The 27,845-nt window shown below is 47.1% G+C and overlaps 2 protein-coding genes across 4 annotated transcripts; one reads left to right on the top strand and one right to left on the bottom strand.

The window, feature by feature from the left end:
- Window positions 1–572: 572 nt before the first annotated feature.
- PACC1 (proton activated chloride channel 1) lies at window positions 573–24,914 on the bottom strand. 3 transcript variants are annotated; one of them, XM_033144812.1, is made up of 8 exons: window positions 24,892–24,914; window positions 14,699–14,798; window positions 13,848–14,051; window positions 11,773–11,927; window positions 10,724–10,866; window positions 5,410–5,554; window positions 3,303–3,407; window positions 573–1,715 (listed from the first exon to the last, which is right to left on the bottom strand). In XM_033144812.1, the coding sequence occupies exons 3-8, from the start codon at window positions 13,957–13,959 to the stop codon at window positions 1,554–1,556; spliced, it is 822 nt and encodes a 273-aa protein (XP_033000703.1). In that variant the 5' UTR covers window positions 13,960–14,051; window positions 14,699–14,798; window positions 24,892–24,914; the 3' UTR covers window positions 573–1,553. The 3 variants fall into 3 exon arrangements, with proteins under 3 accessions (XP_033000703.1, XP_033000701.1, XP_033000702.1); XM_033144810.1 differs by lacking the exon at window positions 24,892–24,914 and adding an exon at window positions 21,820–22,100; XM_033144811.1 differs by lacking the exons at window positions 13,848–14,051; window positions 24,892–24,914 and adding an exon at window positions 21,820–22,100.
- NENF (neudesin neurotrophic factor) lies at window positions 23,350–26,993 on the top strand. Its single transcript, XM_033144813.1, has 4 exons — window positions 23,350–23,543; window positions 24,726–24,786; window positions 26,405–26,508; window positions 26,762–26,993. The coding sequence occupies exons 1-4, from the start codon at window positions 23,382–23,384 to the stop codon at window positions 26,936–26,938; spliced, it is 504 nt and encodes a 167-aa protein (XP_033000704.1). The 5' UTR covers window positions 23,350–23,381; the 3' UTR covers window positions 26,939–26,993.
- The last annotated feature ends 852 nt before the right edge of the window (window positions 26,994–27,845 follow it).

The following is a 27,845-nucleotide window of genomic DNA, read 5'->3' as shown; positions in this document are numbered from 1 at the left end:
TCCATCTGCTTTTGAGCTCAGGATTTGTCCTTTGTTGCATCACAATTTGATTTCTGTGGACTTCAAACAGCAAAACAATAAAATACAAGGTATAAGAAATGAAAGGGAGGGATATTCTGAGGTGGAGGAACTGCTAAATCCAAAGACATGCTGGGCTGTCACTGGTAGGTCAGGCGGTGGTATACTGGGGCAGGGGGTTCTTTGGTGACTATTCTCTGCACCACAATAAAAACCAGCAGGGGCTCCCTGTGTACAGTGTTTATAAATATGCACGGATTTTCTATTAGGAATTTCTCATGATGGTGGGCAACTGAGATAATCAATGATGCTTCTCTAGGCATTTTGACTAACTGGCTAGGTTCTGCTCATGTTGTTGTAGGCAAGAAGTTAGTCTTATATTGATTAGCTTTTCAGTGTGCAATTTTGCTTCTGCAGCTGCACAACTCCCATTACTATCACACAGCAGAATTGTACCCATTGTGCCCGGTTCTCACGCAGGCAAGACAAGGAGTCTGAAAGTTGGAGGGCCCTGCCTGTCTAATGGACCAACAAGAATAGTTTCAAAAGGTAAGTGTAGGAGACAGATGTAATTTTACTGAAAAATCTTCAGAACACAAATACATTTTAATCAAATAGGAAAGGTTGATAAAATTCCAGTGCTTCTGTTTTGCGGAGAGAGCCCCTTTCAATGCTAACTTCAGTGAAGGCCAATCTAGTCTATTTATCCTCCTGAAGCAATTGCAAGTTGAATGTGGATTAGAGGCAGGCACTGTGGAGTTCATACTCCTTCAGGAAGGAATACCGAAGGCTGAAACTGCTATTAATACCATAGTCAACCACTGTTGATCACACTAATTTCCATCACTTGGGTGTGAGTCAGTTAAGAGATTAACACTGATCCAATACACAACTAGTGCCCTGAATTTTACTAGTAATATACTTTCATCCTTTGAGGTGTGCCTCTCTGCTAGAGCAATGCCTGGGAGATTTCTCTGCCTTAAGATTCAATCAGATAATCGTTCCTCCAGCACAGTACCACCCACTGACTAACAGCATATCTTAAACCAGGAGTCCTGTAGGCCCTTAAAGCTGGAGTCTTTTCTCCTGAGATATTAACTGAAAACCCAAGAGACAAAAACTGTGCCTTGGGCATGCAACATGACTTACTAATCTTAACTCTGAGGCAGACATCCCATTTTAACAGGCAGAAATGTGTTTAAAAGGGACCAGTTCTGTTTCCCTGCAAACTAAGGGCCCTGTCAATCTATCCTTGTGAGTTCTGTTAAAATAGGGTTAAATATAGTTTTGGGAATCTTCCTAGAAGTTCAGAGCTTAGTCAAAGGAGCTCAGGTTCCTAGAAAAGAGCATGGATTTAGAAGGAGCTTCTTATACAGTTTTCTAAAACTTCCAAGTGTCCAGTGTACTGTACTCCAGTTAAGCAAGTCCTTCTGCCATTGCATTGCAGCTTTTCTGTCCAAGGTACCTGAAGGCTAGTTTTGTCTCAGGCCACCAATGTTCCCCAGTGTAATAGAAACCTCAGTAGCGATCAGCCCTCAGCTTATGTGGTTCAAGGCTTGAGTTCTTCTCTGAAGGTGTCGCTTCCGGATTTTTATCATCCACTTCACACTGAGTTTGGCAAAATCTGCTGCTTTGAACAAAGCCAAGAAAATGCCGCATAGAATTGCAATCATGTTCCAAGCATTTGCAGTGACAATCTATTGAAAGAAAGAAAAGCTATGGTTGAGAAAGAGATAAGTTTACAATGCAGGGTTTCTGCCTCATAGCTATATATTTTTGACCTTCATTGCAGGTTTTCTAACTAACATTTTGATTTGTAGTTACTGTAAGCGAAGGCTCTTCACGGCTTCAGCCTCCACCACCGCATCCCTGCCACCCGAGGGAGTAAAGTTGCACTCACTCCAACACCATTTTCCTCCATGCACAATCCTCCATGTCCAGGGGCTGGGAATAAATTGCCCTCTTGGGAACGTTACAGTCCCGCTGATCAGATCAGACCAAAGACCTATCTGAACCAGCATCCGGTTGCCACTATGTTTCATAGCCCTTCCTTGTTCTTGTTCCCCAGTAACTGGTATTCAGAGCCACACTGCCTCTTAATACTGGAGGCAAAACAGAAAGAGCTGTTTCTCTGAAGAACATTTTCCAAAAGCACCAAGGCTTCAAGCAGTCTTTCCAAGCCTGCTGTCTGATGTCCCTTCACCATCAATGAGTGAGGCAGGAACCTACATACAGGGCTAGTTCGCACATCAACCTAAGCCAAAGCCAAGTGTGGGCGCTTCTGGAGATGAAACAGAGCCTACTTTCTTCCTCCTGCGTGTTGATGGAACACACAAAGGGGGTCATGGAGTTGTGTGAGCTAATCCAACTCCCAATGCCAATGGTGGTCATTCTTCTCCCATGCCATGTGCAGACGATCTGTATGCTTACCACTGCTGTATGCAATTAAATATCTGCTCCTTCACATGGGGGGGTGGGGCTACTAATTGGTATAGAGGCTCCTGCTTGTGTGGAGAACTACACACATACACGGGCACATCTGTATTTATTTAATTTATACCCCATGCAAGGAGTTCCAGGTGGCACGTTTCAGTGTTCCTTCCATATTAAAAACCGATGACATTACATACATAACATTTAGAGTCAAGGAAAAGTTATCCTAACCTAGTTTTGGAATGTGCAGGTAGCGGTGAGTAGTGAACATTCATTTTGCCGAAATGTAATCCTCTTCCATGATGGATCCTCATACTTTTTAAGCTGAGAGTCACCAAGCTAGGATAGAGCATGATGCTCTTAAATCTCAGGGTGATGGTTTTGAGCCCCCCATTGAGAAAAAGATTCCTGCAGGGCAGGGGGTTGGACTGGATGACCCTTGCGGTCCCTTCCAATTCTACAATTTTATGAACAACTCCATGAGGTTGATTAGGCTGAGAAGCAGTGACTGGCCCAAGGTCACACACTGAGCTTTCTGGCTCAGTGGGGATTCAAACCCAGGTCTCCCAGATCCTAGTCTGACACTCCAACCATTACACGATGCTGGCTCTCCCATACAGCCCCTTCCCATGCCTGTCAAGTTTTGGAGAGCAGGGGAGAGGGATGACTATGGCACACATTGTCATGGGAACGGGACTAGTCCATACAGCTTCCCAATTCCCACCTTCCCAGTCACACATTCTTTAAACAACCCCAATTAAAGCCATCTACTCAGTTTCCAATCGTTGTGGACATTTCTGTTTGGCTTTTTAAGAGAAACAAGCCATAAGCCTTGCATCTAGTTTACTCACATCTTGAACTTCCTGAATAAAAGGGTCTTTCCATTCAAATACAACAAAGAAGAGTTGGTCACCGCTTGCTTTTGCTCTTCGTTCAATGTAGTTCACCACACTGATCTGGCGACAGGGTAAAGGGGGGGGGGGGAAGAGTTTTGCCGTTAGTGTGTCATATAATCCACTCCAGAATACATATTCCCAGTTTAAAGGGTTAGAAATCCAAAAGCTGAACATCAAGAAGACAAATGATATCAAACTTGATGGGCCATTTTGAGGCTAGACTTCAGTGAACAAAATCATACTCTGAAGTTGCCACTGAAGAACACTGCTGGGTCAGGCTAATGGTCCATCTAGCCCAGCATCCTTTTCTCACAATGGCCAACCAGATGGTGGTGGTGGTGGTGAGTTATTAAATTTGTATACTGCCCTTCATCCGCAGATGCCCATGGGAAGCTTGCAAGCAGAACTCGATTGCATCAGAGATCTTCCTTTGACAGAGGAGGCAGAACGTATCCATTATGACTGATAGCCATTGATAGCTTTATCCTCTAGCATCCTCTGCCTCTTGCCATGTACCTTGTAAAAATTGGGGATGCTGATTTTATCACGTTCTTCCAAGGGACAAGTAGCTTTTTTTCCAAACATGCTACAGATTCAAGACAGAAGCATGTGGGGAATTCTAAAAAACAGATTCATTCGGCTCACAAAGGAAACCGTTCCCTGGCATTCATGGCTGCCTCTTGTAACTATTTACTTTTGGGATTTTGTTACTCTACCTTTTCTACTCCAATACGGGAGCTCAAGGTGACCTAAGTCTTATAAAAATGATACTTGCACCACCCACCACCTGGGGAAAATGAGTTCAAACCACCGAGTAAAAGAAAACAACAGCACAGCACATCCAGAACACAAAAGGGGGAGCCATGAAATCGAAAGGAACAAAACACAAGGTCTTGAGCTGGTGCCGTAAGACCATCTATGAAAGAGAGAGGTGAATCTCTTAAGGGCAGAGTGAAGTCCACAACCTGGAGACAAAGGGCAGCCGTCCTCCCCACCCAAGGAGATAACACACTCATGCACACAGTTTGCTGAGAAACAAAATCCAAACACCGATTATTACTGAAGACTCTCAAGACTCCATCCTCCTGTCATGTGCTGCTCCCTGGCTACACTCAGGATGCGTTCGACCGTGGGTTGCAAGAGAGACCCAAGAACTGCTGCATCTGTTTTTTCACAGACGCATTACTTAATGCGAAGACACTGGTGGAAATGCACTGAGCACAAAGGAGCTGAGGGGTGGTGGGTGGGGAGGGAGAGAGGAGTTATGCCCAGTCACTTTGCCCTTGCTAAACTGGAAGGATGGGCAGGTGCTTAACAAGAGACTAACCTTCCCTAAAGGCTGAGAATCTCTTTCTGATCATTGTGAAACATCATAGCCTTCTGCAAGCAGGGGGAGCAAAGAGGGAACAGTTGCAGGTTGAATTTAAAGAGAAAGAGAGTCAAGACATTTAAACAAGAGTTCTGTGCAACATTTGCTCTTAGTATCCGATAGGTGTGCTTCTTGTGTTCAGTACCTGCTTGCTTCCAATCCGCTCTACCTGTCTATTATATTCAATCAATCTGCAATGCAGAGCTTGTGGCTACAGCACTCAGCCTGGTAATTGTCTCTCCTTCCATTGCCACTCCCTGTCTCCCTACTTTGGGTTAAAATCCTTCCTGAGGAAAAGTTTTAGGTGAAGCCTGCTTGCTATTTTCTGATCACTTGGTCAGTCCTCATCCTTGCCTGGCTGTGGATTTTGGATTTCTTACAAAAGCACCAGGAATCTCAGGAGCTCACAATCATCCAAAAGGAAAATCTGCTCTTAAGTGCTGCCCGTGAACTTTTTTACACTCTGGGAAGTGGGAAGTGCATGAGAAGGACCGAGAATGTGCTGGATGAAGAGTCAATAAAACACAAATGCTGGCTGCATCCTCTTGTCACTCTGATTAGTCTCTGGCACCGTGTCCCTTGTGGGAGCAGAAGGAGAACAAGGTGGCACTACATCTTGTTCGGAATCGCGAACCTGCATGGTGTAAACACCCCACCCCCAGCAATAACAGCTGTGTTTTGCTGCCTCCTTACCTCCTGCCTGAATTCAACCGTCTCCCGGCCATCTTCTTCTTTCGTTTTCACCAGAGACATTTTGACCCAAGTTCGGAAACCGCTGGAAAACTTCCAGCTGGAGTAGGAGCTCTCACAGGCTTTCATAAAGTCTGGCTTGTTTGGACTGCGGTAGAAGGAGGCAGTGTTAGTTTGGGAAACGAAAAGAAGCTGACAAGTTCTGTTGTAAGGACTTGTTACCTTCGTGGTGGGGAAATTTAGCAAGTGGTAGGGTGGCGCTGTGGTCTAAACCACAGAGCATAGGACTTGCCGATCAGAAGGTCGGCGGTTCGAATCCCTGCGACGGGGTGAGCTCCCATTGCTCGGTCCCTGCAGTTTGAAAGCACGTCAAAGTGCAAGTAGATAAACAGGTACCGCTCCAGTGGGAAGGTAAACGGTGTTTCTGTGCGCTGCTCTGGTTCGCAAGAAGCGGTTTAGTCATGCTGGCCACATGACCCGGAAGCTGTCTGCAGACAAACGCCAGCTCCCTCAGCCTATAGAGCGAGATGAGCGCGCAACTCGAGTCGTCCGCGACTGGACCTAACGGTCAGGGGTACCTTTACCTTTACCTAGTGTTGGCTTTATAGGCCTTGGTTATCGGTTTTGCTAGAAGACCCCCCAATTAACTATACTTAACATTTATTAAGCCCTTTTGAGTGTTCAGGGTGTGTATTATCCTTACAATACCCCTCCTAGGTAAAAAAAAGTAAAGGACCTCTGGATGGTTAAGTCCAGTCAAAGGTGACTATGGGGTTGCAGTGCTCATCTTGCTTTCAGGCCAGCATTTGTCCACAGACAGCTTTCTGGGTCATGTGGCCAGCATGGCCAAACTGCTTCTGGCAAAACGGAACACTAATGGAAACCAGAGCGCACGGAAACGCTGTTTACCTTCCCACTGCAGTGGTACCTATTTACTTGCACTGGTATGCTTTCGAACTGCTAGGTTGGCAGGAGCTGGAACAGAGCAACGGGAGCTCAGCCCTTCCCGAGGATCCGAACCACCGACCTTCTGATCGGCAAGCCCAAGAGGCTCAGTGGCTTAGACCACAGCGCCACCTGCATCCCCAATAGCCCTCCTAAGGTAGGGCAGTGCTATTATCCCAATGCTGCAGATGTGGGAATGAGAAACTGAGTCTGCCTAAGGCAGTAAGTTCATGCAGAAGGAAATCTGGATACTTCATGACTTGTAGCTTAGTTTTTTTTGCTAACACGCTCTTCAAGTCTTAAATTCTACAGTGACTACTTTATTGTCAGATAAAACTGAAAAGGCACATTTTGAAGGCTTTTCTCCAGCAGCTGTGAGATGTGATTTCACAATGAGAATGCCTCGAAACACATGCAGAGTGGCTTCCCTTGGTGGCTACATAACCACAGCCAGGCCTAAAGCACCTGAAATTTGGAAGCGCATAGGTACAAAACATGAAAAAAAAATGGAGATGCTGGGCTCTCCTTCGCTGGAGGTACTGTAGCAGAGGCTGGACAACCATCTGTCAGGGATGCTGCACTGAGCAGAGGATTGTCCCAGATGACCTTCAGCATCCCTCCTCTCTACCAATGAGGCATGAGTTCCCTCTAGATTCCAGCCCCTGTATGGAAAGTCAACTACAACAGCCTCTGGAAATAATGGGCACACCAACAGCAGGGAGATGAGAGTTGCGGCATTCAACTCTTCCATGACATCTGAAATTGATTTTCCATTCTGTGTTCTTCCAAGGCATTTGGCGTAACTCGCACGAAGAGCCATTCTGACAGATACATATATATATATATATTTTCCATAGCCCAGTAATAATCCACTGCATAGTCACCGACAGCACGAGGGTCATATTTCATAAATAGCAACGGTAGCAGAGTCCCTGCTGCCTTTGCTGCCACATGAGTCTCCTTGGGGTGGATGCTGTAGAAGCTGTAGGGAGCCCTAGCTACAAGCTGTAGTAACCTCCTCCTTAACAGCACTTTGTGCACAGACCCAGCATCAGCACCTGCAAAGGTGCCCTGGAAGGAACACAATGGCAGATCTATTGTCTGGGCATGGGGGTTAGGAGGGACACACACACACACACACACTGTAAATCTCTTCTCCCAAGGCCTGTAGGAACTTGGAGCCAGCAGTTTTTTAACAGGGTGGTTTTTTTAAAAAAGGAAGGAAACTGGATGCACCCTGGGGAATTGCACTGGCAAAGGGGAGTTGCAATACAGCAGAGAAGACTATAAATTCAACAGGATTTCTTATGCAGCTCATGTGAGCCTGAGATCATGCCGGCTGTTTCAGAACAATTTAACATGGTAATATTTAATTTAACACAGTTTTGTATGAGAGGCAGTGTGGTGTGGTGGTTAGAGGAATGGACTAGGACCTGGGAGCATGGGCGTACCCAGGGGGGCAGCTCCCCCCCCCCAAGCAAAAAAAAATTTAAATGGTTATCGGCAGCCTAAAAGGAAAAAAAAGCTCTCCTCCTGAATAAAAGCTCAACGACTGGTCTTTCTCCCCCTCCCAAAATCTCAATAACAACTGAGCTCTTGCCCGAGGCACAGTTGGCCACTGTGTGTGTGTTTGTGTGTGTGTTGCGCCGGCTGTTTCCCCTTCCCTCATGGCGACAAAGAGCTGGCGTGCCTATCAGAAACCGGATCCTAGCCTGCACCCTGCTTGGTCAAATGGGGATGCAGGCTGAGACTTGGGCAGTGTCAGGGGGTGAATCCGAGGGCTGACCATGGTCTTAGCCTGGGTTCCCATCCTTCCTCATCCGCCTGCTTTTTGTATCCACGCTACAACGTGCTGGCAAGAGAGGAACAGTTTCTGAATTTGCCGGGATTCATCGTTGCAAGGGAACTTGGGAAACTGAGTTCCCTTGCATGGTGAGTAGTTCCTTTGCGAGGGCTGAGGATCCTGGGAAACTGAGTTTTTCAGCCATTTGGGGCTTTCTGTTTGGGGGGAAAGTTTTTCTGTTTTTTGAAGCTGTTTTTGTTTTTGAACCTGAGCAACCATGGCTTGCCCCCCCCCCCCCAGTTTTGATTCTGGGTACGCCCCTGCCTGGGAGACCATGGAAGCTCACTGGATGACCTTGGGCTAGCCACCTACCTCACAGGGTTGTTGTGAGGAGAAAGTGGGCAGGAGAAAGCATGCACTGCCACTTTGTGCTCCTTAGAGAAGAGGGACAGGATATAAATGTAATTCCGAAATCATTAAACTATTTCTGCTTCAAGCCGCCATAAGCAGCGGGCGAATAATGCAATCCCATAAGTTGTTGTGAATCCAAGAGAATTCAGCATCCTGAGGAATCTCCCCCTTCGTTTAAGAATAAAGCACGTTTCTAGTCCTTATGGCTTGGAAGTGTTGGGAGTCAATATTCAGTGGCCTCCCAAAAGGCAGAAGAATGACCAAAAAATTAGAGCCAGAAGGGAAGTGACTAGCTGAATCTAGCACTAAAGGAAAGGTACAACAAAAATTGTGTGTATTCCTTGGAGACTTAATGCATTGTTAATATAGATGAATGCCTGTTCTGGGCCAAAATCATTCATTTTTCCTTTCTTTTTAATCCTACCTCTACCCCACCCCACCCCGAAATGTCTTCAGCCTTGTCCCTCACTCTGTCACGAGATTCTTTCAAGATGGAGGTATCTGGCCCTAATGTGGATTTTAATTTTGAGGACAGGCTTTCAAACCCTTGCGGACAACAGAAGAAGGTTTGTGCTTTAGGGTGTGTGAGGGGTGGGGGCTGGCACTAAGCAGAAATAAAGAATCGCAGCCAGGAAAGGGCTTTTATTAATATTGCTGCTAAATGGTTCCTTTCCTCTCCCACTTAAGTTTCCATGGAAGTTATTGACTCAAGGAGGCTTCCGATGGAAATATAAATGCCTTCCCTCGACTGTCTTGCAGAGCTTCTTTTGCTCCATTACCAGGCCTGGCTGGGCCTCCTAATTATTCAATCTTAACCACTACAATTTTGAAAGCTTCCACATTCTCCAGCTAATTGTGGGTTACCAAGGCAGCCGAATACGCTGTGTGGAGAACCCAAAAGAGGAAGTGCAGGATTCTCAAGTATGATTCACGCTAAGCTTAATTTACATGGAACACTTCTAAGCAGGCAATTACGCAGAATTCACTTATGTACAGGGCCCCAAAGAGAGACACTCAAAGTCTAGTTTAAGGCCTGTCTAAACGGATTGCATGCTACTCCATTGCCTGGAAGCATGAATTTATCTTTGCGTGCACCCTAGCACAGAGGACAAATCCTGCTTGACTTCAGCCAGGCATGGCCAGACTTGGCCCTCTAGCTGTTTTGGGACTACAACTCCCATCATCCCTAGCTAACAGGACCAGTGGTCAGGGATGATGGGAAATGTAGTCCCAAAAATAGCTGGAGGGCCAGGTTTGGCCATACCTGACTTAAGGCCTGTGCAGACATGAGGAGGGGTCAGCGGAGACAAGCTTGCTTGCTCCATCCTGTTCATTGCCTTCCATCTGCATGGTCTTCAGAAGCAGAGAGCCTCTGGTATTCATGAGGCAAGTGGAAGAAACTGATTGCTCACCTGCGGATCACTTAAGTCTTAATTACTGGACTCCATCCTCTTCCTCCTTGGTTGCTTAAAGACTTACCAGTGCACTGTATACCCACCAGAGTTGTTCCTTTTGTTTCTGTCCCTTTCCCTTTTACTCAATAAATCCTAGCTGTAATCTATTCTGTAAAGTTGCCCATTGGTTTCTTCCCTTCAGGAAATGTAGGGGGCTGGTGGTCTTTAGGTACCACGGGGAACCCCCTGAAATTCATCCCATGGCTGTGTGATGCCAGCTCTCATAGTTCCTTCCAAAGCAAGCAGTGGATGGGAAGAATCACTGAGAGGGAACACGGGCTCACGCATGTTTCTCTCTGCTCTTCTCCACTCACGTGAGGTAGGTTAGGCTGAGAGGCAGAAACTGCCCTAATGCAGGGGTCAGCAAACTTTTTCAGCAGGGGGCCGGCCCACTGTCCCTCAGAACTTGTGGGGGGCCGGACTATATTTTGGAAAAAAATATGAACGAATTCCTATGCCCCACAAATAACCCAGAGATGCATTTTAAATAAAAGGACACATTCTACTCATGTAAAAACATGCTGATTCCTGGACTGTCCGCGGGCCGCATTTAGAAGGCGATTGGGCCGCATCTGGCCCCCGGGCCTTAGTTTGGGGTCCCCTGGCCTAATGTCACCCGGTGAACTTCACGGGCAAATGGGGATCTGAACCTGGGATGCCTTAGTCCAACACTCAAACCACGCTGCTCTTTACTGAACAGAAATTATGAGGAGAGCAGCTGTACCTCTCAAGAAAATCCTGGAATGAAGAAAAGAGAAGGTAGTCTATTGCACTGAAATCCTGGTCCGTTTCATTGAGGTAGAACTGCATGAACACCAGTTCCTGCTGCTTCACATCACGAGGTCCTTCGACAATCACCGCAAATTTCTACGAGCAGAAAGATCAGTCAGAGGAGACACGTGGGAAGAGGAGTAAGATGAACAAAAGGGGACCTTTGCCTCCTGCATCAATATGAGTGTCTCTGGATTGACCAGGATATTTTCTGGTGTTAGGACAGGGAGTTAGGATGGGAGTTGGAGTCCCATCTTCTGGAGGGCACCGAGTAAGCCACTCCATCCTCCAACCTCACTTTTCTATGTCAGCTACAGGAGTAATAAAAACTACTTCAAAACAAAACCTAAATGAAACATCAACACCTCCAACACAACCCCGCTGCCTCTTGACTAGATGACAACAGAACTAACCCTTAAGTTACAAAGTGAAGGATCCCTGCACCAGATTACTTCCAATACATGTGCTATCGTTTTCTGTTAAATATCATCCATAAAGAAGTCGCTCCCAAGACCTGCCCCAACATCACGAAGGGCTCCTCTACTGTATAATTAACAGACACTTGCTTAGGTCTTCAAGCAGAGGCTGGACACAGCCATCTGCTGGGGATGCCATAGCTCTGCATCAAGGAAGAGTTTGGAGCAGGTGGCCTAGAAAGCTCCCTCCAACCCTGCGAACTACAACTCCCATCAGCCCCAGCCACCAAGACCAATGGCCAGGGATGATGGGAGTTAGGGCCCAATGACATCTGGAGGACCACGGATGGTCCCCATCCCTTCTCTAGCAGCAGCTATGACGACAGCTGTCTCAAACTCATAGAATCATAGAGTTGGAAGGGACCCAAGGGTCATCTAGTCCAACCAACTGCAATGCAGGAATTTCAGCTAAAGTATAAATTGGAGCCAGTCAGTTTCCCCGCTCCGTTACGCAGCGCCATTCCAAGATAAGTGACGTCGTCTGAGGGTTTCCCAACTGACTTGAGTCCTTCCTCTTAATGATTACCTTTGTTCCATTAGCATAAGGATCTGTGTAGTTGATTCTCTGAGTAGTGCATTCTATTTCTCCTGGCTGACCAGGGTTTACCAGAGGTGGGATGTAATTGTGTAAGTGATGCTTGCAGGTCAGCAGCTCAGCCTTGCCTGGGTAGAGGGCAATACCTGTTTGGAAGAGCAATGTTACATTTCTAAGGAATGGGATCAGCGACAGACTGCTGCAAAACCATCACAGACACAGCATTGCTTACACATCACACAGAATGTGGTGTGAGAGTCAGGATGGGTAGAATGCTGGGCCAGACTGACCACAAAAGCCACAAATTTTGGAAGCAGCCTTATAGCGCAATGGCAGAAAGTTTGCATGCAGACAAAGTTCAATCCCTAGCTTCTTCAAAGGATCATAGGGATGAGAAAAATCTCTCCCCAGCATCCAGAGTCCCCTGACAGTTGAAAGACAATTAAATCTAGGCTGAGATTCTTCCCGTCCTTCTACACTTTTGCAGGACCGTGTATCCCCCTGTCCTCAGCACCCTCAACGGCATTCCTGCGACAGAATGCCCCATGGCAGCAACACTGTGTCGTGACTTGGTGTTATTCCCAAAGGCCTCCTGGAGGCAAGGAAAGATGGCTGATGGCACCATCCACTAAGACTGAAGTCTGCATAGCCGCAACTTGCGTTCCATTTCTTGGTCATGTTAGAGATTGTTGGGGGAAAGGGGAGTGGCTTTTACAGAGGGAGACAAAGACCCAAAACATCCAGAGTTAACCTGTGGGCATCAATAGCTTCCACAAGCAACCCCCCTGATTTTGTTGGCTGCTGAGAAAAGGATGCCACAGCACCACCTTCTGGAACCCGACAGGTGAGAAAGGAAATGCCATAAAGCAGTTTCTTCCAAACACATGCACACACATTCCTATTCCATGCAGGCAACTCAGAGAGACATTGTGGCCAAGGGCATCAAAAGCCACTGAAATCAATATGTCAGTTCCCACAGTCTTTCTCCTGATACACATCATACACCAGGGCAATCAAGGCAGCACTGATATGAATTTAGATAATTTAGTTCAACCCCAAACTCCTGAAGTTGGTAAGTCAGTTGCTTTATAGCCTTAGCTAAAGGCCAAAACTGGTCTCGAACTGCCTGGCACAGGAAGCTCAGTGGGAGGTCTCTCATGTGACAGTCTGGAAATTGCTTCTCTTAAAACATATGGACCCACTCCTCCCACTCCTCCCCTCAGTGACTTGTGAATCATTAGCACTAACCAACTTAAGAGCCTCCCTCCACAAACCTTCACCCTTCTTAGATGCTTAGGAGAACGAAGCATTACAAGAAACATTTGCCACCCAAATTAATGGAAGGAAAATCTGTCAATGGCTACCCAAAGCCACAGCTCCACGTCCAGTTCTTCCTCTTCTCTGCAATGCTTATTGCAATCTACCATGCGTCTGGTCCTCATTGCACACTCCTATCCTCACAAGAAGCAGTCAGTGATGGTGAGGACAAGACACAGTGCCACGATGTCAGGCCATGGAGAAAGCTGTGCTGGAAATGCACTACTGACTCGAATCATGGGCAGCCACTGCCGGCAAGAGTAGACCTTAGTGAGCTAGATGGACCAAGAACGTAACTCGGTGAAAAAGCAGCTTCTAATCTCCTACTAAGTATTAACAGGGCAAGAAGTGGGGAACCCTGCATGGGGCTGCTGTTTTTAAGGTAGTCCTGAATCTCGTGTAACACTTAATACCACCCTTAAGAGCTCTGAATAAAAGGGGATGTTTTCACAGAATAGGTAAAACCCAGCTTATTGTTGTGGCTTCAACAAGTGGCACCTGCAACCTCCAACGTCTGCAGAGCCACAAAATGCGGGTTCCTTGTGTTCCTCAGAAGCAGCTTCTGCTGGCTTAACAGCATACGGCTTAAGCATCTACAAAGGCAGCCTAGGTCCCACAACCCAACAATGCGTAAGCCTGAGAGCTGGTAAGCAAAACGGCAGCCAGCTGCAGATTTGTGGAAGCCTAAAATGCAACTTCAAACCCTGCCCGATTCCCCCAAAAGCTCATCGTTCAGTTTCCAATCTTACCAGGTGCATCGTAAGAGGGCACCTCCTTGTAAGAGACTGACATCACGGGGTGCTTGAGTTTATCTCTGAAGTCAGCAATGGTTTGGTAGACCAGGAAGACAGCTACAGCCATGAGCAGCAGGTATATGAAGAGGAGAATGACCGAGAAGACGTTTTTCAGGCAGGACTTGCTGAAACGCACCGAAGGGCTGTTGCTGTCTAGGACTGGAGAAAACATTAATCTGAGACTTTTAACTCACACTGGAACATATGGTGTCAGAATTTAAATATGCCCCATGTTAAGGGGGAAAGAACCAAAGACTGATTTCTCCCCATGTAGGGAGAGTAGGCTGCAGAGGGACCTGCTTGTAGCAAGTGATGGTTGGCCAGTGGCAGCAATAATGGCTGCTTGACGAAGGGAAGTGTTGGCTGCCTCATGGAGGTGCTTCACTTTTTCATAATACAGTCGTAATTTGGACGTCAAACAGAACCCGTTCCGGAAGTCCGTTCGCCTTCCAAAATGTTTGGAAACCAAGGCACGGCTTCCAATTGGCTGCAGGAAGTTCCTGCAGTCAATCGGAAGCCACAGAAGACGTTCGGGGCATTCAGGAGCCAAAACATTCGACTTGCAAGGCGTTCAACTTCTGAGGTACAACTGTACCAAGCGCTGCTGTTCTCAGCACATGTTCTATCACAGCCAGAGAATTCCCTTCAAGAGAGGCTTTTCTGCACCTGTTGCAGGAAATCCCCCGACCCTGCGACATGCATCACTGCAATATCTCTTGTGAACATGAAAACAATACGTGCTGGGACCCCAAGATTCTCATGCAAGCACATTTAATATCCAGCTAGACAGGATCAGTAGATCTCACTTGGAAGGATAGTTGAGCTGGCATCATCCAGATCCTCTTTGTCTACTTGTTCCTCTGCAGGTTCCAAGTTTGCATCTGCGTGCTCCACATCTTCACTCAGCTGCAAATATAAAATACGGAAACAATCAGATCTGTGTAGTGGGTACAGCCCTGAGCTTCTGCAGGGGCTCAAATTCCATGCCAAGTTCTACCCCGAAGATGTATCTGAGGAGCTGGTCCAGGACATCGCAAAGAAGCTGTTCTTCCTGCAGGTGAAATTCAACCACAAGCCGCACACACAGCGGGCTACTCTCACTCATGCTACAGCCTCCCTGCTGCATCTGCTCTGCACAATGTTAACCCTGCCCACCTGTGAAATTTGGCCCACCAGGGGTCAGGGGAATCATTATCGGTGCTGCCAGCCAGAAAGAGGTTTGCCAACCCAGCTCTAAATTGCCTCTCCATGAATGCTCATGGCTGCTCATGGACTGGGAAGCATGAATGAGCACTCTCTCCAATAGCAATCTCAGGCGGTGAATGAGAACAGAAACTGAGCCAAAATAGAGCTACTGAGAAACCGAGAGCGAGAGCTCTCAGCAATACTAGGGTAACACCCTGAATTTTCAGAGGTACAAATTAAAACAAAACGGTGGAGGCAAAAGACCAACAGCCCAATGAGTACTGAGCATGTTCAGTAGTCATGTAATATTGAGTACAGGGGGTGGGGGAACACTTCTGGCAAACCATAGTGTCCGAGTTTGTGTTTGTGCATGCGCACCTGTAAAAGAGTGGAAGGAACACAGAAAACTGCCTTACACCGAGTCAGACCATTAGTGCATATAGCTCAGTATTGTCTGCATTGTCTAGAAGCTGCTCTCTCAAATGACTGCCTAGAACCCTGAACAACAGCACTCCTGTTAAAGAGGACAAACCGGAACATTTGTTGCAAATCCAACCTGCGGCTTCTAATGCTGGATCTAGAGGCTGCTACCGGTATATAAAGCTGAGAAGCGGTGATGTCGGGGTGTTTTTTTTTTAAAGAACAAACCAATTTCTGGTGCTCACTGTTGCAGAAGGAAATAAGAAAATGGAGTAGGAAGTTTCTGATAAAAATTTAAAACGACATTGGTTACTTCTCCGGTTTGGGCTGCAAAGTCTTCAATGGAGCATCTACACCTCTCCCTGACTCTCCATTCTAATGTGCCTTCTTGCATTCACGACCAAAAAGACTGGATTTATCCCTCTGTATGCAAATCCCGGAACTGCTGGCAAAGGGATTTCCCAAACATCTGACTGCTTTCAGCATGTGTGTGACTGCGGCACAAACACCTTTCCTCCCAATCACTACCAAAAAGAACAGCAACCTAATCCTCAGGCCACTGCTACGTTATCCTTTGGTTCAGCGGACCTGAACAACAGGCAACTGAACACCTTTCAAAGCACCAAAACAGATCAGATGCTTTCTTGATCCATCACTCAAAGCGCAAGGCCCAAACTGCCAGGACATTTTTGTCAATGTCACACAGGCTTGTCACATCCGATAGACATGATCCCTGCAGGCTGCGCAGCCTCTAATCCCAGAACTGAAAGGAAAATAACTGAAGGCGTAGCACAAAGGATTCTGCTTCCCTTTGTTCCTTCCCTCTATCTACAATTTCCTTTTTGTCTCCTGGCGTTCCGAAGCAACCTTGCAGATCGCAGCTGGCGCGTTCCACTTCTTCCCTTTCCCAAACAAAATTGTTTGCTTTTGTTTATTTATTTAAGTCATTGTTTTTGCAAATGAAAACACACTTTTTCAAGTTCAGTTGACTTACCAAATTTCAGCCGCCAGCTTTATTTTTCCACTGACGGGCCTCAGACCTAGAAATATAACTGGGCACCAACCAAACCTCCAACCTGAGAAAGGTTCGTTCGTCCAGTTAGAGGTGGGGACAAGGCTTTTCAGAAGCCCCTGAAGCCTCTGTCAAGATCTGCCTCTATCAAAGGGGGAAACCCACAGAGTGGGTCAGCTCCCGTCATCCCCAGCCAGCATGGCCAATGGTCAGGGACAGCAGGAGTTGTAGGCCAGCAGCAGCTTGGGGACACCACAGAATAATAGAATTGTAGAGTTGGAAAGATGGAGGGCACAAGGAGAAGGGGACGACAGAGGATGAGATGGTTGGACAATGTTCTCGAAGCGACTGTCATGAGTTTGGCCGAACTGCGGGAGGCAGTGGAGGATAGGGGTGCCTGGCGTGCTCTGGTTCATGGGGTCACGAAGAGTCGGACACGACTGAACGACTGGACAACAAAGAGTTGGAAGGAAACCTGAGCATCATCTAATCCAACCCCGTGCATTGCAGGAACATGTAGGTGCCTGCAACCTTGGTGTTATCACCACGCTCTAACCAACTGAGCTACCCAGGCACCATGCTGGCTACACCTGCTGTAATCTTTAAACAGATAAGGCTATTATTACAAGACTTCAACACCCCTGCAAGCGGATAAATGGCACTCAAAAATAAAGCAAGCAACAGTGAAGTTATCAGCTGTCTTGGGAAAACCCCAAAGGTTTGCAGAAGTACGAACAAAAAGGGTGGGGAATAAAGAAGGGAAGCCAAAAGTAGCCCAGTGAGAACTGAGCCTGCTCAGTGGCTGCGGAATGCCAACTGGTGGGGACTGAATGGAAAACAGAAGAGGAGGAATGGGGCGCTTAGCTGACTAGAGCCCTAACTAGAAGCTCTCCACGCTGCAACATTTTGTTGCAGGTCCCATTAGTAAAGACATGGCACTGTAAGTCTCTCATGCTTTCCACACCCTCGAGAAGACAATGCATGCAACAGGCTTCTCGGCTGTTACGTGTGTACATGACTGCATGGTTGCAGTCCACAATGAATACAGATCAACCTGGCACAGAAGCCTTGGCACACTGTTAGGAGCAGGTGAGCTACAGCGATCAGGTGGCTTTCAGGTGTGTCCTATTTCAGTATTTGCTCAGATGTCAGACAAGGCGGCGACAGCAGGGGAAGCTATGATCTACAGGCCACCTACCTGTAAGCTATTTATTCGCATTGGTTTCAATGGAGCTAAGTCTAAAATCCTGGGGAACGGATGATTCACGCATGCAAGTACATCGGAACTGGAGAACTTTGGGTCTTTCCGCGTGGCCCTTGGGACTCTCCTTAGCCTGAACCCCTTCTCCTCAAGACATACCAGCTCAACAGTCCTGCTCCACGCCTTCCTGGAGCACTTTGGCGCAGCTGAAATGTAACCCACCACTAGCATGTCTGTTAGGGGTCTGTTTGTCTGTTAAGGGTGTGGAGCTACAATATCGAGAGTTCACTGGGAAGCATTGATGGTTAAACCCCCACCCCCCCACCCCTGAGAATTATAGCTCTGAGTGGGGAATAGGTGTTTCTCTGCCAACTCTCATCAGTCATTCCCAGAAGAGGCCAAAGACCGAACAGAGAGTTTAGGGAATGAGGGAAATCTTTTATACATAAGTTAGTTCCTCAACACATATTAACTTCAGGGAACTTTTGGTGTTTTTTCCCCTTTCATTTCTTTATAATAATAATAATAATTTATTATTTATACCCCGCCCATCTGGCCGGGTCTCCCCAGCCACTCTGGGCGGCCTCCAACAAATATCAAAATACAATACAGAGTCACAAATTAAAAACTTCCCTAAACAGGACTGCCTTTAGGTGTTTTCTGAATGTCAGGTAGTTGTTTATTCCCTTGACTTCTGACGGGAGGGCGTTCCACAGGGCGGGCGCCACTACCGAGAAGGCCCTCTGCCTGGTTCCCTGTAGTTTTGCTTCTCGCAGTGAGGGAACCGCCAGAAGGCCCTCGGCACTGGATCTCAGTGTCCGGGCTGAATGATGGGGGTGGAGACGCTCCTTCAGGTATACAGGACCGAGGCCGTTTAGGGCTTTAAAGGTCAACACCAACACTTTGAATTGTGCTCGGAAACGTACTGGGAGCCAATGCAGATCTCTCAGGACCGGTGTTATGTGGTCCCGGCGGCCACTCCCAGTCACCAGTCTAGCTGCCGCATTCTGGATTAATTGCAGTTTCCGGGTCACCTTCAAAGGTAGCCCCACGTAAAGAGCAAAATGGCAATCACACTAACACTTTAGGTCACTTAACCCAGAAGGTTTAAAATCACAAAAGCAGCTAAACGTGTGATTTGTAAGGACGTTTCAAAAGATTTTGAAAAAAATGAATAAAACCTGTAGTCTCCAAAACAGAGGAGCACCTTGAGAATATATTATAATGGCAGAGAGCCAAAAGTGCCCCCTAAACCTCTCTACTTGGCCCTCGGTATTCTCATCAGAATCCCAGGCCACAAACCCTGGCTGGCTGGCATCCTGGACAGAAGCTTTCCCATGTTACAACATTATGCTGCAGTCCCCATTTATAAAGGATATTATCATTATTCATCTGTACTACCAAATGCAAGGGCAGAAACCCGTGGCACTCCAGATGTCATGGGACTACATCTGCAATCATACCTGACCATTGGCTATACTGGCTGTGGCTGATGACTGCTGAACACCATTTTGGAAGACCACAGGTCCCCTGCCACTGAGCAAATTCAAGAATTATTCTTCATCTGCATTAGTGAATGCAAAAACCAGAGTCTTGCATCACCTTAAAAAGCAACACATTTCATCTCTGGCATCACTTTGCCCATATAAACCTATGTCACAACAAATGCTTCCAGGCGGATGTTTATTGTGGCACTGGGGCTTCATAACCATGTGAGCTCCCCCCATCCCCATCCACACAACAAAATGCCAGCTCACATTCCTGCCCCCCTCAATTTCATCTTGATTTCTGGGAAGAATCTGTTAGGTTACTACTCATGTATAATAACATCAAGCTCCTGTCTTGAAGCATCAATCTTCACTTGGTTTCACTATGACAACCCCTATGGAACCTGTGAATTTGGAAGAGAACCTGGGAATGGTACTATTATTGTTAACCAGGGCCGTCTTAAGTAAATCCGGCGCCCTGGCGCGAAGATCCCTCCGGCGCCCCTTGTGCTCCGCTGGGCATGGCCAGGTGCGGCAGGCAGCCGGAGGGCGCGGAGGGGCGGGTGGGGACGCTGCCAACTGTGCTCTGCCTCCGCCTGCTCGTCCGAAGTGGCAGCGCGGCGCTGTCGTCCAGGGAGCCCTGGCTGAGCGCCGACGGGAGTCTCGCCGACGGCCTCCCCGCGTCCGCAGCCCGAGAAGAGGTGGGCGAGAGCGGCGCTGCCAGCGGGGCTGGAGGGAATAGGCGCCCTCCTCAGGCTGTGTCGCCTTGCGCCAGTAGCCTCAATGGCTAAGACGTCCCTGTCGTTAACAGCATTATTATGGGCTGCATCACAGCTCTCCTGCTAATGTGTGTCCCCCCCCCCCCAGTAAGGCATGCTATAATTGCATTTGAATGAGCTGAGCTCTCTCAACATCTGCAGTTTTGAAGGAGAAGCAAAGGCAACTGCCAGGAGCCCAGAGTTACAGTTGCACCAGCTGGTACATTGATATGCAAAGGAGGCGAAACCCTCAAGGCCTTGGCAACAGGACAGCGGGGGAGTTTTCACTGCACAGCTAAGACCAGTTTGATAGCACCATACCAGAGCACATTCAAATAGATACTGTAACCAGTTTTCTGGATTTGCTTTAAATGCCTTTTAAAAAGTGAGATCTGGGAGGGTTTGTTTACACCAACAGCCATCACCACCCCCTTCCCTTTCCTGCCAGATTAACTGCATGAACACAAGAGATCTGGGATCCAGAAGAAAAGAAAAATGATTCAAGGGCAGCACTTGTGAGAGAGTCTGCAGGATATCCTTTTTTTGAGAGAGAGAGAGAGAGAGAGAGAGAGAGAGAGAGAGATTCGCTCAGGGGAATAAAAACAGGCCATTGTTGACACTACTAAATGGACTTAACTTGGTGGTCCAGCTATCTTTCTCTGTGGCATTAAACAGAATTCTGAGAATCAGAATTAACGGAGGGCGGTTATACATTTAAATATAGCAATAAAGGCTGGAGTTGATGTAGAGACCCTGTTAGGTTGCAAACTGGGAAGAGAATTAAGACAAGATTCCTGTCAACACTACTAAAAATAATAATAAATTATTATTAAGCCCCACTGAACTCAGCCGGCATTACATTTGAGCATATAATAAGATCACTTACAACAACAATTAAGAACTCATTATCACCAACTGCCTTCTAGGATAACACTCAGCTCGTCAGGAGGATTATTATACTATTATTATCATCATTATGAATCAATTGCCGGCGACAGGAGAATCAGCTAGAGTCCTGCAGTTTTAAGCAGAGCTCCCACTTCTGATTCTTGCCATCTGGACTAGAAAACGTCTGCAAAGTGCTTGGGGGGGGGGAGCGGGGATGAGGAACTACTGTGCACCGGAAAGAAAACGCTTTTCCTGCAGTGCCTTCGCTGGCAAACAAGAAACTTGTGTCTGGGTTTTGTGCAGAACCGCGTGTTTGTTTCCTACTCGGAACAGGAGGCTAGTCTCACTGAGTTCAATGTAAGTGCAAGATTCTGCATGTTTTACTCAGAAGCAAGTCTCACTGAGTTCAATTAGTCTTACTCCTGACTTCAGGGAACCAACAGCAGTTTTCATCTATAAAAGCAATCCAATGCGCAGAGAAGTAAACCCTTCTGTGCTCCATTATACTGAATGCATGCACAGAGGATGGCAGCCTGTAGTAGTTTTGCAGCCCTATTGCAAGCGGAATGGCAAGCTCTACTGCAGTGGTAAAGCGCCCGCCTTACACGCAGAAGGGCTCAGGTTCAAATCCCGGCATCTCCGGGTACAGAGCTGAGTGCTAGTCCTGCCCAGAGCTGCTGCCAATCAGTGTAGGCTATACTGAGCTAGATGGGGCAACGCAACGGTCTGACTCGGTATGCAGCAGTTGCCTCTGTACGGAGCGTTAATGCATCGGATCCGGCTGTGTTAAGTCTGCCCATACCCGGGCTGCAAGTTTTCCTGTTTGTTTGCCACAGCAGCACAAACTGCAAAGGCTCTTTCCGGAGCGCGCAACGCTCAGGTCGGCCAAGAAACGAAAGCGGCGCGTCGATCGCTCTTCGCGAAGGCGATTTCGGAGCAAGATCGCCGCCACTGCTCCGACCCCCGACCCCAATACCTCTTGGTAAGACGACGAAGTCTCTTGTCTATTCATGGCACCAGCGAAGAGAAAGGCAGTGGGAGAGACTGAATCAACAGGCAGCTGCAAAAGAAGCCGGGATCTGGCGTGGCAGCTGCGGAAGCGACAAGTGGATCAAAGAGCCTCGGGCGTAACGGGACACACATTCTCCGGCCAGGAGGCGCACGGCGCAAGCGCGCGCGACCCCACCGTTTCCTCCAGAAACTTACTTGCGCGCTCCCCGTGCCTTGGGTCTGCACGGTTTGTTGCTTACACCGAGAAGGAGGGGGGCTGTAGAGAAGGGGATGCTGGGAAATGTAGTTTGTGACCTGGAAGCATTGGGCAGGACTCGGGGCTTCTGGGGAAGCGCCGGGTTCGAAATGTGCCGAGCAAGGCGGCAGGCTTCCGAGATGCTCGTTGCACGGGGAACTCACTGCGACTTGCATCGTAGTCGACTCGACGCTACACCGTGCAATCCTCGCGATCCCCCATCCCCCCAAAACCAGTTTCCGTCTGTTGGAGGGCAGGTGTGCGCGCGCCATGTAGTTTTATCTGAGCTCCCTAAGCCTAAAGTGAGTCATATCTGCGTTAAGACATTTAAAACGGCATAATACCACTTCTAACAGCCGTGGCTTCCTCCACGGCTGGAAACTGTAGTATGTAAGCGTGCTGAAAGAGGCTAGGTTCATATAATTGTAGAGCTGCGTGGTGGACCATGGGGGTCAACTAGTCCAGCTCCCTGCAATGCAGGAATCTTATTGCTCAGCGTGGGACTTGAACCCACGACACTGAAATTAAGAGCCGTGTTCTACCGACTGAGCTAGGGGGCTCCTTTGTTCTTGGAGAACTATAGTTCTCAGTAGTTTAAACATCAATCCCTCTTCTCAGGGAGCTCTGGGAATTTTAGCTCTTTGAGGGGTATTGGGGGTTTCCTAACAACTCTCGGCATCCATACAAACTACAGTTCCCAGGATTATGGGACCCTCGCCTGCATAGGAATGCAGTGTCGGTTGATGGATTGGATAAACAACTATAAAACATGCAAATGTTTAGTTTCCCTTGATTTTTTTTTTCATGAATGCATTTAAGCACACGTTCTAACTTCTTACAAATATTGTGGACGACAGGCCTTCCCTTTGCGCTCACACAGGAGGTAACGTGCCTTTCCAGGGTGGTCGTGACATGTTTGAAGCATTGAAAAGCAAAGTTACACGCATGTCTTCTGTAATGCAAGGTCTCAATTTAAAACGTAACAGTGGTGTTAAAGGCTCGTGAAGGCAGTTCACGCCATGCATCTAAAGCGCATTTCTGTTTCAGGGTGCTGGGAACTGTAGCTTTGTAAGGAGGAATATAAACTACAGTTCCCAGGAGTCTTCGCGGGGGGTGGGGAGGGGGCGTGCTTTGGATGTATGGCGTGCATGCTATCTAGTCGCAGCGTGGAAAGGAAGCCGTGGAGAAAAGCAAGCGGGAGAAGTTTGCTTTCGAGAAACCCGATCCCTGCGACTCCTTTTGCCCGCCCCTCTAAGTCTTGGCCGCCATCCGGCCGGCGCAGGAGGAGCGCCATGGCCGGCGGCTTCACAGCGGCGCTGGTCCTGCTAGCCTCGGCCCTCCTGGGCTTCCGCGAGGGGCGGACCGAGCAGGAGCTGCGCTTCAAGCCCGCGCCCCGGCAGAGCCCCGTGCGCCTCTTCACCGAGTCCGAGCTGGCGAGATATGGTGGGCAGCAGGTACGGAGGGCGAAGGGAAGCAGGGAGGGCGCTTTCCCGGGAGAAGGCGGCGGGGCTAGCGGCAGGCCGTGCAACTAAAATGTGGGCGCAAGAGTATTATGGACGGAAGAGTTTTGCACCTGTTGGTAGGATCCGGATTAGAGCTCAGAACAGCGGCGGGTGTCGTTTTGCCTCGCATTTGGTTCCCGTTGCTATGAATGGAAGGGCGTTGAGTGGGAACCCATTGAATGAACGCGGTGGGTTTTCTGAGTAAACAAGCCCCCACAGAAGCAGGCTGCTCAGGTGCAAACTTATACGTGCTTGGGTCAAAGTCTCAGCAGGATTTGTTTCCTCATTCTCCCAAGTTAGCATGCTGTAAGGAATTCACATTTCTTCTTCTTCTTCTTCTCTCTCTCTCTGTGTGTGCAAGTTCATAGCCACCCCCATACAGCCCACCTGCAGATTTCTGCCCTCCCTAAAGGAGACAAGCCTGACTCCTTCCAGGCAGGTTGTGCTCTGTAGATGCTTTATCCTAAAACTCCCATGCTCCTTTAGTGATTTTAACTGGTTTTGTCAGACAAGGCTCTCTCTCTCTCTCTTAACTTGATTTGCGCCATTTTTGGATTGTCTCGGGGGAAAGAAGCTTACAAAATTATATTGGATGATATATATATATATATATATATATATCTTAAAAATGAATCTTCTCCCCTTTTTATTTATTTATTCATATTACATTATATTTATGATTTACATCCTTATACATTCCTAACATTGTTACTGTAATTATTGTACACTTGACTTAAACACGCTCATACATTTCATTTGAACATACATATTGTACTTGTAATATTTATACAGTATCATATTCACATTTCCTTATATTGTTAACATTTCCCATATCTTCTTTCCCCCTGTGTCTTCCCTTCGCCCGTGTGTGACTTCCTCGGTCATTTTGTTTGTTATTCTTATTGAGATTGTATTTCTGCGCCTTAATATTATTTAATCGCTTTTTGTTTGATTGCATGACTTAACTTGATCTATCTTATCTTTATGACTTCAGTCTAAGCATACCAATAAATTCTTGTTGACACCTCTTTTGTTCATGTATTCTTCTACACATCTCCATTCTTGTTTGAGATTTTGGTTAGATTGCATTAAAAATGTGTCTTTTTTGCGGGGGGTTGGGAAATGTCTTTTCAGGAGGATCAGCCTATTTACATAGCTGTGAAGGGCGTGGTGTTTGATGTCACCTCTGGGAAAGGTGAGTTAACTTCCCCATCTCTGGCTCAGGTTCAGAGGCAGAAATCTCAGCCCTGCAGCCTCAGCTACTGTAAGGCATTCTTAAGAAGGCTCCATATTTCCTAACCTGGTGTCCGCCAGATGTTCAGGACCACACCTCCCATCATCCCCAGCTGGCGTTGTCCTGGGATATTCTTGAAAGGGAGAGGAGAACAAAAGATTACTAATATATAATCAGAATTGAAATATCTTCCAGTACCTTCCCTCTCCCACCTCCAAAGTTATTTCCTCTCCATCAAAAAGTGCTCAAATGATTCCTCACAACTCTGAATTCCTTCTTAACTGACCAGGCCTAGTAATGTTCCCAGCTTTGCTGGCTGTGGCTAAACTTGCCTCTGGAAGGAAGGCATGTTCCCCCCAAGACCTCGAGTTCCTGTAAACTGCTTTGAGTGTGGTTTTTTTTTTTTGGGTGGAGAAGCAGCATATAAATGAAATGACTGAATCTTCTCAGCAGTCATCTGCACAGCTCTGTCCCTTTCACCTCAGTTCTTTTATGGTGCCGGCTATTTCTTCTCACACATTAGCCAGGCGGCGAACTGTAGCAATGGACTTTATTTTTTTTTAAAAAAAATACAGCCTGGTGCTAGTCGGAGAAGGGCCAAGCTGGGTGGCTGCTGTTGCCGCTGACTTCATTTACCCACAATGCCTCTCGGGTCTGACTTAAGGTTGCTATGTTTGAGGGAAACAAAGGAGGCATCAGGGGGGAAATAAAGGTGCTTCTTAAAGTGCTGGGCCTTAAAAAATAAATAAAAAGTAAGCTAACACACACATACTATTGTATTATAATATTCTGTTGGAAGCCGCTCAGAGTCATAGCTGTCAACCCTCCCTGGTGGAGTGGCTGGGGAGGCCCAGTCAGATGGGCGGGGTATAAATAATAAATTACTACTACTACTACTACTACTATACAAAGGATGCTGGAGGCAGCCTTGTTGGCACCTGCTGGAGTTTGTAGGCCCTGACGTTTGGCCAACCATGCTGGATGCTGACGCCGGGCCTGGTTACCTCAGTCAAAAATGTGCATCGCCCCCTCTCAGCGAATCACCATTTAAATCCACTTGGCAGCCTCCTAGGTGATTAGTTGGTTGCCACCTGCCGTCCTCTTCTGTGCACTGAGCCTCATTATTTAAAATACTGGATGCCCTCAGATCTTTTGCAGGTCTTCCGTTAGTGCTGTGTTAGTAATATGATTTGCTTGTCACTTTCATGGCCAGGGAGGCTGATAAGTGCATTAAGTTGACATCTTTCTCATCTTCTACAATGGAAGCTTAAGTTCCTTTGCATTGGAATCTAATTTTTTTATTTTTTGGTTCTGGCACTGTACAAGGAAGATAAAACAGGGAAACCTCCAAATATTGTCCAGAGACCAGATACTTGATATCCTGAGCCATCAGACGTTTTTGGGATTTTTCTGCCCTCAGTTTTCTAACTTGTCCATTGTTCTAAAAGGAAATAGTCTTTTTTTCTGAAATACCACAGACATAATTAAACATTAGAAGTACCATGTTTGTTTGTTTTTTAAAAGGGTAATGAATTTTAGCTTAATTTCATTGAGACCTTATTTTCTCCTCCTCGGACAGAGTTTTATGCAAAAGGAGCACCGTACAATGCGCTAGCTGGCAAAGATTCCACACGAGGGATTGCAAAGATGTCGCTTGATCCGGTGGATCTCACGCATGATACAGTAAGAAAGAGAGAGATGTGTTCTTTGTGGCATGAGCTGAGGCCACAATCCTGCACATCCCTTTACTTGCATCTGGGCCTAAACTGTTGCTGGCAGCTAGCTGTTGCCTCAAGCACATGCAGGATCAAAGACACCTGGTGGGTGTCTTTTGAATAGTCACATACAGCACAGTGAATGTATTTGCTCTCTCTTCCCTCCCTCCCTCCCTCCCTCCCCTTGCACAGACCTTAACTCACTTTCATATTTCATTTAGGTGGGCCTTACGGAAGAGGAGCTGCAGTCTCTGGAGGATACATTCCACAATGTCTACAAAGCCAAATACCCTATTGTCGGCTATACTGCCCAAAGAATTCTCAATGAAGATGGCAGCCCTAATCCAAACTTCAAACCAGAAGATCAGCCACACTTCACCATTAAGGATGAGTTTTGACCCAGAAGCCACAGATATTCTCCTGCATTACAACAGAAAATAGACAAAAGTAAGGTGTGTGGCTGATAGCAGGACGAACACTCGGAAAAGTGAATGGCATAGCATGCCTGTGACAGGATGTTGGGTTTTTTTTTACATCTTTAAGGGTAAAACTAGGTACCAGATGCTTACTATTCTATCTTGGCTCTGCAGCTGATGAGCCAGTAACATCATGGTAAATGTGGAATTTATTTTAGTCCAATTCTCTCCTCCCCGGTGAAATATTCCATGCCTTTCTATCTGCCTGTCACTTGGCTAACTAAATACGAGTCTTTATGAGAAGGACGGTACTTGCAACAAAAGGTTGCAGCATGGAGCATTCCTGGTTCTGGGTGCCAGTCAGCCATGCCACCTTGAAAGATATTCCATTCCACCCACCCACTGTTCTGTCACCCCACCCCTCGCAACAATAAATTGGCATTTTGCACCCACTGAGCATGCTCCATCTCAGTGGGCTGTGTTTGTGGTTCTTTTCTTTCTACAAACTTTTCAGTAAACCAAGGCTGCTCATGCCCTCCCTCTCTCGTTTTATATTCGTTTTATTTATTTACTGCCTTCCTAAACTGCATAATAGGCAAAGCTTTCTGGGTGGGCTTCAGATTTTTTCGGGTTGTGGACAGGACACAGAACACGCCTGCAGATATGAACCTTGCACTAAGGGCTGTGTACTTTGTTATGGTTGTTTCATAATGACTTCAGTATTTCCAGTTTCTTTATCGTGAGATTAATTGCATCTGGGTTTTGTCATCTTAGATATAAATTGGGTCCCCTGTCTTTTTTTTAACTGTCTCACTGCGGCTTGGTTATGTTTTATTTACTTCAGTCCTCTGGAGAGAGGGTTGCGTTGCGGTTTTTTGTTCCTCTCCCC

This window comes from Lacerta agilis, chromosome 3 (assembly GCF_009819535.1).
Source record: "Lacerta agilis isolate rLacAgi1 chromosome 3, rLacAgi1.pri, whole genome shotgun sequence".
NCBI classification, from domain to species: Eukaryota; Metazoa; Chordata; class Lepidosauria; order Squamata; family Lacertidae; genus Lacerta; species Lacerta agilis.
The sequence above is the reverse complement of the archived record's forward strand: the minus strand, read 5'-3'. Positions and strand labels throughout refer to the sequence as shown.